This window comes from Mizuhopecten yessoensis, unplaced genomic scaffold, assembly GCF_002113885.1.
Source record: "Mizuhopecten yessoensis strain PY_sf001 unplaced genomic scaffold, ASM211388v2 scaffold9385, whole genome shotgun sequence".
Classification (NCBI taxonomy): Eukaryota; Metazoa; Mollusca; class Bivalvia; order Pectinida; family Pectinidae; genus Mizuhopecten; species Mizuhopecten yessoensis.
This window is the reverse complement of record NW_018408021.1, coordinates 1,408,443-1,421,598: the sequence shown is the minus strand read 5'-3', so window position 1 is coordinate 1,421,598 and position 13,156 is coordinate 1,408,443. Positions and strand designations below refer to the sequence as shown.

Below are 13,156 nucleotides of genomic sequence, written 5' to 3'. Positions count from 1 at the left end.
ACACGACACTTACAAACATAGAGCATGTTTAACACGACACATACACTTCTGACACAAATTTGTTACGTTTTCATTTCTAACACCATTTTGCTATTAATGCAATTGTTAATTTCTCTATGTTTAATGAAAGTCCAGTCGTTCAATCGGTCTGACCAGTGCAGGAGATAAAAAAACACGATATTGAAGTTTTCATAAGGTTTACTAAAGTTTTGTTAACAGGAATTTAACCAATGTATTTGCCAAAAGTTCAAGTGAATAAAGCTACCTAAAAGTGCCCCGAGGAGGAACATTTATAACCCATCTTAAGTTGACGCACTTTGAAATATTCCAATTGAGAATAAGACGAAGTACACTGATATTCCTTCGAATACAATGTACGTATAGTTTAGACAAGCTTACTATGAGTCTGGAAATGTCACTCGAAAGTAATATATATAGATTATTAATTAACTATGTAGATATTGCTGTAATATGTAATAAACGGCCCGTGCAATATAATCAACAATCACAGCAAATATCGGAATTGTTACATAAAGTCGGCCAATATTGAAAAAAGTCGTCCTTTATGGAAAATACTGGCCGACTTTTGACAAACTCGGCCAATACGAGAAAACGCGCGTACTCCAACGCGCCCGGTAAACCGTTCGTAACTCACCGAAAGGTAACTTCTCATCCTACGGCAAAACCCGATATGTTCCTGGCGCAGACGACAACATACATACATGTCTATAAACAGACAAGAATGGAGCGGATCTCTGACAGGCACGCAAAAACAGGGGCTTAGATGCTTGATGTTCTGATCCCCATGATCAGTTTGTGCACCAACCTGAATCGTCGCAATAAGAACAACGATGAAAATGTGACAAATGTTCAATCAAAATTTGTTATTGTTTAACAAACATTAAACAAAAGTTTTTTTTTCTGATTAAATATGTAAGAATAACATGTTTCATTGTTTTTATATAGATCTACATAGTTAATTAATAAAAGGGTTAATAATTAGCTAATTCCATATTGGCCCAGTATTAGGCCAGTATGACAGACCTCGACCTAATAACTGGGCCAATATGGAATTAGCTTATTATTAACCTCTTCACCCCACATATATTTTCTTGTTCCGGTACGAAATCTTCAACGCAAAGTGGAGCGAGGCATTTGTTTCACATTGTAAGCAACCAATGCTATGTTAAATACTGATATCGAAGGCCAGGAATATTTTAATGGAGAAAGTATGCACAGAAATTGAAAGATATAAAGAGAAAACTAAACGTTTTTGATTCGACGTTGTAAAATTAATGTAGTGGATGATTAACATTTAAACAAGATCTAAATACTACGAAATCGTGATAGATATCTTGTAACAGAGGAAGTACTTAACATTAGTAGTACATAATGATAACGACATGTTAAAGTATCTCGACAATTGTCTTTATGCATGCATGGTCTATGCATTTCCTGCCAAAACTGCTAGAGTGCTTCATTCTTAAAGCGAAAAGATTTAATGGAAATACATAATAACATGAAAATACATGTCAGTACATATTGTTCTTAAAATGTCCTGTCGAAAGGCCTATCATATGTGCAAACACGCACACACACACACCTAACCACACCCACACATTTATATTTCAGCTATAAATAGAACAGGCGCTATTAATAGTAGGGTTTTACAGTATGTTCTATAAATAGAACAGGAAAGATCAGAGCACTGGACTTGGGCAAGGAAGGTAAGAGTTTTATAACGTAAAACAACGTATGACATTCTGATTATTAATATGTAGATCTGACAGTCTATATTTGATATATTGTAGATAATGATTACTTGAATAACATGGCGTTAAAAAATTGATCTTACATATAGTATACCGTCAAAACGATGTGTTAAACCGACAGGAAATATTTCGAAAAACCTCTACAACATATCTAGTGTTTATATTAAGTTTATTCAATATGTAATTAGAAAATACAGTGTCTCGGCTTTAATTATTTCAATATTCGAAAGTTTTTGTTAGATTAGTCCGTGGTACAGTGTATTACGTTATAGATAAAGAGATATAGAATGTCATGTGACACATATTAACATTTTAGAATGTTCTCGTTGTAAACGAGTCAAAATTCCCAAAACGTTTCTAAGATTTAGACTTCACTGATAATAACCGTAATTCAAATGGAAGTTACATGTACATGTATATTCTTTATTGCATGGTCATTATACACACATAAATAATATATTTAACTTATGATGAATGACGGTTCAGTGTGTAATAATAATAATAATTCGAGGTTCTTATATACCGCTTTATCACAACCTAGTTCGTAGGTCGTCTCAAAGCGGTTCACAAATTATTATCCTTGGTTATAGGGCCTTTGTAACCAGCCAATATCGTTCTCAACTCCCTGGGGAGCATACAGCCGGTGCTGCCATTTCGGCGCTCACAGCTAGTATTCTACAATTCTAGCACTGCCCAACATCGTTCTCATTTACAGCTGAGTAGACTTGAACAAGCGGAGTAAAATATCTTGCTCAAAGATACAACACAGTGCCGTGCCGTGACTGGAACACGCAACCCTTCGGTCACGAGACCGGCGTCCTATCACTAGACTATACGTGTTACACTTAAGGAACGATACTTATGATACATTTATACAAAGGACAAAGTACATTATTGTACACATGTGGTGGGGTCGGGCAATGTTCATACCGGAAACATCAACCAACAAATTAATTTTTTATAGTGTACGTTTTAAGCTTAAACTTCATATGCTGAAAATATTTACTATTTTTGACAATAATTGTAGCACATAATTAAAAAAAAATAAAAAAATGTAGAAAATCAGATACTTAAATGTTGAAATTTATCTCCAGAAAGTGACGTTTTAGGAATTTGAAGTGTTCGGTCAGAAATTTCCAGAGGTTAATTTATAGAATTAGAATGAAAGGTAATTTTCTCTCCGTTAGACTAACGCTATATGGGGTAACAGGTACGAATTTTGTTTTTTACATTCGTAAGTTTATAATGAAAACTTTTTGTATGTACCACGCAATGAACATTTTTTGCTTTACAATTCGGAATGTGGCTATGATTTTATTTGTTCACTTGCACTTTTCACAAACCAGTCGGTGGAAATAACTGGCATTTATAGGAGCTGAATTACGCCTGGCTTGCTAATCCAAAAATCCGAAATATCGTATCATCCTTAAAATTGTTTAAAGGAAAACGTCCTTTTTACGTTTCGTTCTGCATGTTTATCTAAGAAAACATGACTCTTTTGACGATAAATAAGTGTGAAACTTATAAGTATATACTAAATTGGTATATACAGTGTACGATTCCTTTTAGGGATCGATAAACATTTAATGAAATACATATGAAATTCATTATTTTAATTGTTATAGTTGGTATCAACTGTAAGATCTTCACGATCAGTGATGTGATTTTATCAATATTTTTGTATTGATTTTACAGGTGCCTCCTTCTAGAAATATTACAAAATAGTAAATCCATTATAAGGCAACTTTTCAACGTACAGTAACACATCGTTTGAGAAGGTGACCCAACACGAAACAAGTTCTTCCTTTCATGCACACATAACACATTACAAGTTGTAGCTTTGAATTTACACAAAACATCGCAAGCAAGAATTAAAAGTATCATAATTTTAAATCATATGATATATTCTGTTTACAGTTGGATTGAATAAAAAGAAACAGGTTTAAATATAGTATACACGCAAGAGGGTACCACAGGGAGAATTTCAAATCGCATAAAGTACGATATCAGTATAGGTTAAACGTAAAATAAATCACTCGTTTATAACGATGATTGAGACGTTGTTTGAAAGATGATATTGATTTAGAATAAATGTCTGTGCTTGTATTCTAAATAAGTTAGTGAACAAAGCGAGAATTTACCTTCTTTCCTCGGATGGAAAGACAAATTTGTTAGTTATAAGTTCACGGACATCCACCACTAAAACGTACGGTTGCACAGTTATGGATTTCATCATTGATGATAAGATCGCAAAGAAAACATAATCTCTTGTCATTAAAAGAACTTACTCACTATACCGTTCCTTTAATGTACATTTATTTCTTCAGGGAGGATGTCTGAACCGGTGTTTGAAGCTGTCTTGCCAAGACCTCAGTTTGAGAAAAGGTATGTGAACCAAAATGGTGTGAATTTCTAAACATTTTCCTCAGGTTGGTAAGTATGGATTATGAAAAGTTCTTTTTACACAACCAATACGATTTCCTATGTGACGTTTCGATGACTAGTACGATATGTACACTGTCACCTTCATCAGACAAATGACAAGTGAAGCGTATGCACACAAAGGTGTAAAATGTGTACGAGTTGTCCACAAAATCGATGTCGATATCGGCTACGCGTTGTTTAATACTCGGTAATAAATGGTGTTTACATGATCTTCTTCGCTCTAACTTTTGTACGGTAACGTCACAAGCTTTAATTCGACATTGTATAATGTCATCCGTCGTTCTGAGGTCGAGAAACCAGGAGAAAAAGTCCAATAGATATCTCAATATCTGAGGTAGAATTCTTTATCTGTTTAAGTAAATTTTACATGCTGTTTAAGCAGGATATGATATTATTTTTATTAACAAATGGTTCCTGTCCGACGTTCACCTTTTTCAAATGATAACCCCTGTTTACCATTTATATTGATTTACTTAAATTTTGTTGAAAAATACTATCGTTTCAATAGATAAATGTTGGCATCAATCATTCATGATATGTCTTCACAATATTTAAGTTCTGTATTTAGAATAATTTTCTTTTCTGTTCTTAATATTTCAGAAAATCCTTTCTAGAACGACTCATAATACATACATTAACATTATATTCTGTCAGTCAACAATCCATCAGTAGTGACATATGTCCAAGTACTATAGTACATAAACGATCGGGAAGATCCGTCAAAGTCCAGCTGAAAGAAAGCACCACTGAAGGTGGCCATGATGCTTTCCCAGAGTCTCAAATGTTAAAGGATCTAAGAGAAAGACTAGTGAGCTTTAACGGCGAAGAACAGGATCCGGAGACCCATGACAACAAATCAGATACTCTTCAAGCTGAAGCACAGAAAGTGGCTCATAAACACTCTACATGTACTTACGTCATAACTGTATTTGTCCAAATCTGTGACGTTGTTATTACTTCTCAGGAATTGGTAGGGTTTGTCAATATTACCGTTGCGCTGAAACACTCTGATTACAGCTATTTGTTTACGTCAGACGAAGAAATAATACAGGAGCATTCTGAACAAACATCTGGATCAAAAATTAGAGGTTCAACACCAAGAATGGTATTGAAAGTGATATTTCGAAAATGTCCCAACAATTTCAATTGTACGAGTTTTATTTATTCTGAGGTCGGCAACTGCAGATTATTGTCACGCGCGGAAAAGGAATCAAAATCAAACGAGACATCGAAAGCAAACCCAAGGGTCGGATTCAACGAAGAAGTGCTGGCTTATTTGATACGCTTGACGCTCAACGACTTCAGTGGAACTCCAAGTAACTACAACCCAGTTGAGCTATCACCTCGTGCAGGTGATCTTCTGCGACATCTTCCTTACATTTCAATAGCTCAGCATACTTCTGACAGACAAGAAATTTTGCGTAATACATCCTTCACGGAATCACTGTTTTCATTTCTCACATGGCCATTGGAGGTGTCCACGTCGGCATATGAATTGGCTGTACATGGATTTACTCGTGACAATGAGGACGGGTTGTATGTGAAATGCCGTTCATGTGGGGTAGTTGTAAATGTAACTGAATCTAACGGAAATAACTTTGCATCTTCGCATACAGAGAACTATCCAGAATGTAAATCGTCAATAGCTAATGCTTTATCGACAAAAGGAGAAGAAAATGATGCAAATAAGAAAGAAAGAAAACGACATTGTGACCATAATGATGATATAGATGAAGATGATTCTACACGTCGTACTGACAGTACTACATCAGAGAGTCTGGAACATGTCACTTCTTTGAATGTACAATCTATACAGTATGTATCTTCCGAACGCTTGGCTACTGGAGAAGATGCTGACGATAACTCAGCAAACCAACGACCCAACTCACTAGATCGAGCAGAAGGTCTTACCGAAGCTGTGGAGAATACCCAGAGTGCTCATTCTGACGTCACTTCCGAGGCTGACCTCCTAGAAATAGCTTCCGGTGGCATTGGCCGTCTGACTTACACACCACGCAATCTTCGGTATGCCTCACCAGAATCGCGTCGACTTTCCTTTCGTACCTGGATCAGACCACATGAAAACATTGATAACTTAGTGGACAGCGGATTCTTCTCCACAGGTAAGTTCTTAGAACCCAATGTCTTTTGTTTATGTTTTTTGTTTTGATAAGAATTGTCAAGGTACAATTTATAAGGAATTGTACCAACTTACTACCCTTAAATTGTATTGACTGTGTTGAATAGTACTTCAGATTTATCTGACAGATAACTTTTCTTTTATTCCCCGATTCAGTTTTGCTAGATATCGACAGGAGTATAAAATCACAGTAAGTTCGTCATGATAACTTGATGTTTCTTGTTAAGATAGATCGTTTTGCCTGTAAAGGTCAGTTCGCCGCATATTTACATCTTTATCTACCGTCCTCTGTTCGTATTGAAGTGATATTTGAAGGAGTCATGCTCATGCTGACGAGGCCATGATTAGCTTATTTGTCTTCCTATCAATTATCACATGTATAAGTCACGTATTTAAAAATTAAAAATAAATGTGTCCCAGCTATCGTCTCCTTTAAGGTATCACGTTAATCTTTAAAGCAACTATACATGTAATTAAATCGAAATAAAGTGTAATTGCCAACGTTGTCATTTAATAGGAGAGGAGGACGTAGTCCGCTGTTTTCATTGTGATATAGGGTTGGCTGATTGGAACCCAGATGATGACCCATGGGTTGAGCACGCGCGTCATAGCCCGGATTGTCCCTATCTAAGGAGCAGGAAAGATGACCAGTTCATCAACAACATACAATTGCAGTGGGCAAAGGTATTTGAACATGACCAAACAATAGAAGGGTACAAATTAATCGTTGAATTATCATATTCCGTCTTTCCGTATTGCAGAGTTATCTGCTCTTGGTAGCAGGTATTGATTGTTACGTGATTAGTTTGTGTGAGAAAATTACGTCGTTTTCTCAAAAAAATATGAAGTTACTCTCACAAACAAATGACGTAATAATCAATACCTGCTCACAAGAGTAGATAACTCTGCAATACGAAACGACGGAATAGGTATTTTCGCATGCTTGGTTGGTGTGTGTAAATCAGCGAATTCTTTTGAGTAGATGATATGTTTTTGTTTTTTTTCAACTTTTTCTTTTAATGATAACAATTGAGATCTCTTTTAATCCAGTGAACTGACCCAGTGAACTGACCAGTGCAAAAAATCATCCAAAATGTAATTAAATATATAACTACAATGTACAAACAAGGAGCATTTGTATGCAATATTAGAGTTTATAGCACTGCAAAATATGTTCGTGTATAGGGATATACTATAAATGAACCATTACCAGTAAAATGTTTAAAATTTCAGATATACACACCCAAACATCCTCACATGAGCAGCATTGGTAAAAGGAACAAGTCTTACGAGACTTCCTGGCCTCGTGACTTTGTTCTGCAGACTCCATATCAGTTAGCTGAAGCGGGATTTTTCTACACAGGTATAATAACATGGACTGACCTAATTGTGCTAATCATAACCTATTCTTTAAAATGTTATCTAATATTTATACATTTAGCTGAAATCAGTTTTTTAGTAAACAATACACAACTGACCTCAAACCCAGTCCTTCGATATTGGGCGCTTTCGAACACTCCAGAGTATCACGGGAAATCTTATAACCCAAATTGAAAATAAATGGCTGCCTTGTAAGTAGAACTATTCAAGTAATGAATAAATTTAACAAAGAAAAAAAGACATATTTCTATTATGAATTTTTTAAGATTAACAATAAAAGGTTTGTTCTTAGACACTTTTTCATGACTCCTTGCCTAATCTGATTATCTTTTACTTTCATATTTGATCAGGGAGTAACAGTTTTGGACAACATAACATCATTTATTTATGATATTATTACGCTACAATACAAGCAAATTTTTATCATGAGAACACAACAAAGGGTCATAAGCCGAATTCATGTGTTGGTAACACGTCCACGATATTCTGTTATATAGCCGTATAATAAATGTTGTTTACTCAAAACATTTTTCATTTTATAATATCAAGTTGGATATAATATCCTGCCATGCCTCATTAAAAATAATTATACCGCGACATTGATATTACATATATTTTTGTCAAGCACGTACCTACTTGGATGTTATAAATGAAATGACCACTACTTAACCAGGTGAGACGGACACTGTCCGATGTCACTACTGTGACGGAGGTCTCCGGGAGTGGGAACCAAACGATGACCCATGGACAGAACACGCAAGGTGGTTTCCCTTCTGTAAATTTGTCATCAAGGTCAAAGGCTTGCAATTCATTCAGGATTCCGCTGCTCCGGAGGTAAAGCTCGTTTGAAGTTAGATATTCTAAATGGGACAAATATAAACAGAACTACGTAATAATCTGCGGAAATGAAGCAGGGAAATTCTTAGTAATTTAACGTAAAGGGAAAAAAGATGTACTGTTGGGATCCAATTAAATGAGCTTCAGTTATTGTAAAATACAAATTTCAATGTGTGTTCATGAACGTTGTACATATACTCCGGTTTAACAACTTTCAACGTTTTGAATATTTATATGCACTGCATGTAGTCCCTGCAGTATTGATGATGCCATAGATATTCCAGTACTGTACATGACATCTAAGCCACACTTAGTTCGGATTAATGAGGTGCCAGTACTTTACATGGCACCCAAGCCACACTTAGTCCAGATTAATGGGATTTTTGATATTGTACATAGCGCCGAAGCTACACTTAGTCCGGATACATGATATTCCGGTATTGTATATGGCAACTTAGGCACATTTAGTCCGGATTAACGAGATTCCGATAATTTACATGTCACATTAACCACACTTAGTCCGGATAAATGAGATTCCAGTACTTAACATGACATCTTAGCCACAATTAGTCCGGATTAATGAGATTTCTGATATTGTACATGGCGCTGAAGCCACACTTAGTCCGGATAAATAAGATTCCGGTATTGTATATGTCACCTTAACCACACTTAGTCCGGATTTATGAGATTCTGGTAGTGTACATGTCACATTAACCACACTTAGGTAGATTTATGATATTCCGGTACTGTAAATGGCACCTAGCCACAGATTCCGGTATTGTACAAGGCACATGAGATACACTTAGTCCGGAGTAATGCAATTCCGGTATTATGGATGACACATACTCTAAACTAAGCAACATCATTAAATTTGCATCATATTACACATATGAAAACACTTGTTTGCTATCAAATAATAAATGTGAAATGTTTAATTTTAGATATCTTACTTCTATCATTAGTATAGTATATCTTTTAAAATCTGTTTCAGGATATTCCTGATGGAGATGACAACGACCTTCCACCAGCTGTAGCACAAAGAACGGGTAGGTTTCGTAAAACCTTTACTGATTGGTCGATACGCATCAAGTGTCAGTGAATGTCTTTTTGCGATTGGTTTTATTATGGTCAGTGGAAATTGGTTTATAGAGTATTTGGATATTGATAAGTGTACATGTAACTAGACGCCGTATTTGTGTTATTTGTAAAGTTTTATTGGGCCTATGTCCCTATTTCCATACAACTTTATCCAAATGCTGTTTTCCTGGAACAGTATTTTTGGCATAAGTGATACAATTGTATGCTATTGGATAGAGCGGAACCTGTCTAAACGGAACACAATAGGGATCAAACATTTTGCTTGGAATCAGAGTCGGGGTTACGCAGGTTCATTCGGATAGCGATATCTGGCTTATAATGGTTTCTGGATAATGTGGATTATGGTTATTGCGGTTTCTCTTGATCATATGTTAACAAAATAGCATAGACATTTCCATAATTTCAAAAACATTTTATTTTAGTTATTGCACCAACATTTGAGGACGAATGTAGAAAACGAGAATTGAAGAATCCAATGTTTTCTGCGGCGGCCGAAAGTGCTCTGTCCATTGGATATAGTAAAGCGACGGTCAAGGAGGCCATTATGATATACATTGAACGAACAGGTTAGTTATAAAGGAGAACTCATATCTAAAAAATGGTAAAAAATAAAAATAATAAAAATATAATCCTTTAATTTCAAGTGTATTTGTTTATACAAATGTAGTGCCTACGTTCTACTACAGCAAAACTATACATTATGAAGTTGCTAACTCATTAGAAAGAATATTGGAAAATAAGACAGAAAAAAATGAACAATCAAATGAAGAGTACCAGTATATCTGTGATAGTTGTATAGTCTGCCATTGTACACACGTGCCTGTGCTTTCCAATCAATCATAGAAAGCCTGTTTTGAAAAGAATAGTTTTTTAATGCCATTTTTCATGTTAATAGGAAATCGGGATTTCAGTGCTGCAGATTTGGTGGAAAGAATATTTGAGTTAGAAGAACAAGGGCGAGCATTCTTCTCTGAGGACACCGGTACGATTCCTAATTTCCTCAGATTAATGATACATTAGAAAACATTTCTTAAAGTATCAGTCAATAAACTATCTAGATAAATACAATATACGTTTAGTTAATACGTTCTTCAAATTGTGCATTTATTGAACGAAATATTTTAAAATCGTTGTTAAAGTATAGAGAAATTTTTACCCAACATGATCTGATAATATAATCAGGAAATTGTTTTATTGAATTTAACCTTTGTATCTATATCTATTTTATCTATAGATGTCATAGCAGAAGAAGACGAATTCCAATTAAGTAAGTATACATAATATCCTGTGTTTATTTTTAAGATATAAAACAATATCCAGATAAAACAGTATACATACATGTACCATATAATTCACGCCATTAAACAGCACTAAGAGGATTATTTTGGTTTTTTGACGAATAACATTTATATTTCACTTACGGGTTGCATATGCCTATTTATATATTTTTATGAGTGGGCTGGGCGAGTGAAAAAATTAAGATATAATCAACCTTCGAGCGAAATATAACTGCTACTTATCAAAAAACCAAGAATATTTCATGTACAACGTTTTGTATGATTAAAAAACCCATCTACCGCCATCCTCGATATCCAGGGCTGACGCTCATTTTCGTTCTCTCTTCACCCCTGGAATATGTCATAGCAAAAATGAAGGCACGCGACTAGCTATTTGATTGGTGTCAGGTTAAAAAACCTGACCAGTCACTAGGCTGATACTTGTCCTTTGAAGATTACAAAGGAGCGACGCCCGACTTCAAAGCCTGTCATTTGTTACCGTTACGCGACCGCGTAATCTTTTGATGTACATCAACGGACCAAACTAGTCTTCTCGTCTCATCCACAAGTTGCTGCATATTGAGCCTTCGATTTTGCTATGACATTCCCAAGGGGTGAAGAGAGCGAAAGTGAGCGTAACCCCTGGATATCGAGGATGATCTACCGCAAACAAAGAATGTGATATTGTGACGTCACAGTAACAAACGTCAGGACGAAACTAACCACATATAGGGTGTAACATATATTAGTCACAGTAGAAAACTATCAGCTTATTTCACTGTAAAACCTTGTATTTATCAGGTTAAAAATGTAATATATCTCACATATATGTTACACGATATCCGACTTATATTCGTTTTGTTATACTCTACGTTTAGCACCCAAGGCGATGAAGATGGAGAACTTATACCTGAAAGAGAAGCTGGTGTGTGTTGGATGCAAAGAAAGAGAACGATGTATGCTTTTCATTCCTTGCGGACACAGAATCACATGTGGAATTTGTTCCAAAGAGCAAACAAAATGTCCAAAGTGTTTGTCAGAAGTCACCTCGGCTGTCAAGACATTCTTAGGATAGATTCTATTATCATCAAGCATTTTTTTGTGTTTTGTAATGTATTTGTACAATGTCAAAATATCAATCCTTCATCTATTCTGTATTATGTTATACATAATCATTGTCAAAACTCACTAGTAAAACACTAGCGTCTGCAATTTAAAATACCTCAAGGGCAGTAACTCGTCTATCTTTCAAGCTGACGAACTGTTTTGGTTAGAACTATTTGGTTTTCAAAAAGGTGAAGTTGTTGACCGTTAGGTCATAATTCATAACTAATTGTCCAAATAATAACCATGCAGTGAATCTATGTAAGAAATGACAAGGAGAAGTGAACGGGCATTTCCATAAAAAATAGTTAAAGAAACTAGTTCAAATATCAAGGTGGTATTGGTTTTATTTTTATGTCACTTATTAAATTAATATACCTTATACATATACTTTGATGTTCAGCACTTAATATTTTTGTGTATATACATGTATGTGTGTCTGAGTGTGTTTGCTATTGTACATAACTATATATTTAAATGACATAAACCACTAGCTCAGCTGCTTCTCGTTCAAAAAAAAAAAAAAAATACATACTGGATAAAGATAACTCCCATGAAACAAGAATATGATTTCTTTGGAATATTGTTATTTTCTTAGAATTTCATTTTTTATATTCAGTAATTTTGAATCATACAAACTATTAATGGGATTTATTAAGTAATGAATGCCCTGGATGCAGAGTTTGGTATGTTAATTGTGAGGCTCGTGATATTTTTACACTGTCTGCTACTAGTAGAACGTTTGAATGTTAAAGAGTGTTTCCCAATTAGGAAGCGGTGTCCGGTATATTTTATATTACTTTGTACTACATTGTCATACACAATGTTTTCCTCACGTCAATATTGATTTAGTATGATAAGAATATGTGAATGTTTCTAACCTACGTCAGTTACAACCCAAGCATTAATATTGGTTTGAACAAATAGTATTTCAAACATAGGGCGTTTGTGAGAACATATCTGAGAAAAAGTGTGATTACATGTGATTGTTTCAGAATGTCGATATAATCCATCTAGTCTCTTTTACTTATTTGTTTAATTTGTTTAGTTTTGCTTTTTTTTCATGTAATATGCAGTTACCTCATATACCAATAAAAACTACA

General features: G+C 34.9%; 1 protein-coding gene across 1 annotated transcript; it reads left to right on the top strand.

The window, feature by feature from the left end:
• The first annotated feature begins 1,707 nt into the window (after positions 1 to 1,707).
• Positions 1,708 to 13,156, top strand: LOC110457932 (baculoviral IAP repeat-containing protein 2-like). The gene is made up of 11 exons (XM_021509405.1): positions 1,708 to 1,727; positions 4,100 to 4,157; positions 4,818 to 6,340; positions 6,875 to 7,041; positions 7,591 to 7,720; positions 8,411 to 8,571; positions 9,566 to 9,620; positions 10,095 to 10,238; positions 10,568 to 10,654; positions 10,907 to 10,939; positions 11,828 to 13,156. Exons 2-11 carry the CDS (start codon positions 4,105 to 4,107, stop codon positions 12,022 to 12,024), a joined length of 2,550 nt encoding a protein of 849 aa, XP_021365080.1. The 5' UTR covers positions 1,708 to 1,727; positions 4,100 to 4,104; the 3' UTR covers positions 12,025 to 13,156.

Bases quoted from the DNA above. Each gene is read 5' to 3' on its own strand.
- LOC110457932 (XM_021509405.1), top strand. From the start codon at position 4,105: ATGTCTGAACCGGTGTTTGAAGCTGTCTTGCCAAGACCTCAGTTTGAG. The intron at 9,621-10,094 runs GTAGGTTTCGTA...ATTTTATTTTAG, and splicing joins AGCTGTAGCACAAAGAACGG to TTATTGCACCAACATTTGAG. The intron at 10,940-11,827 runs GTAAGTATACAT...CTCTACGTTTAG, and splicing joins AGAAGACGAATTCCAATTAA to CACCCAAGGCGATGAAGATG.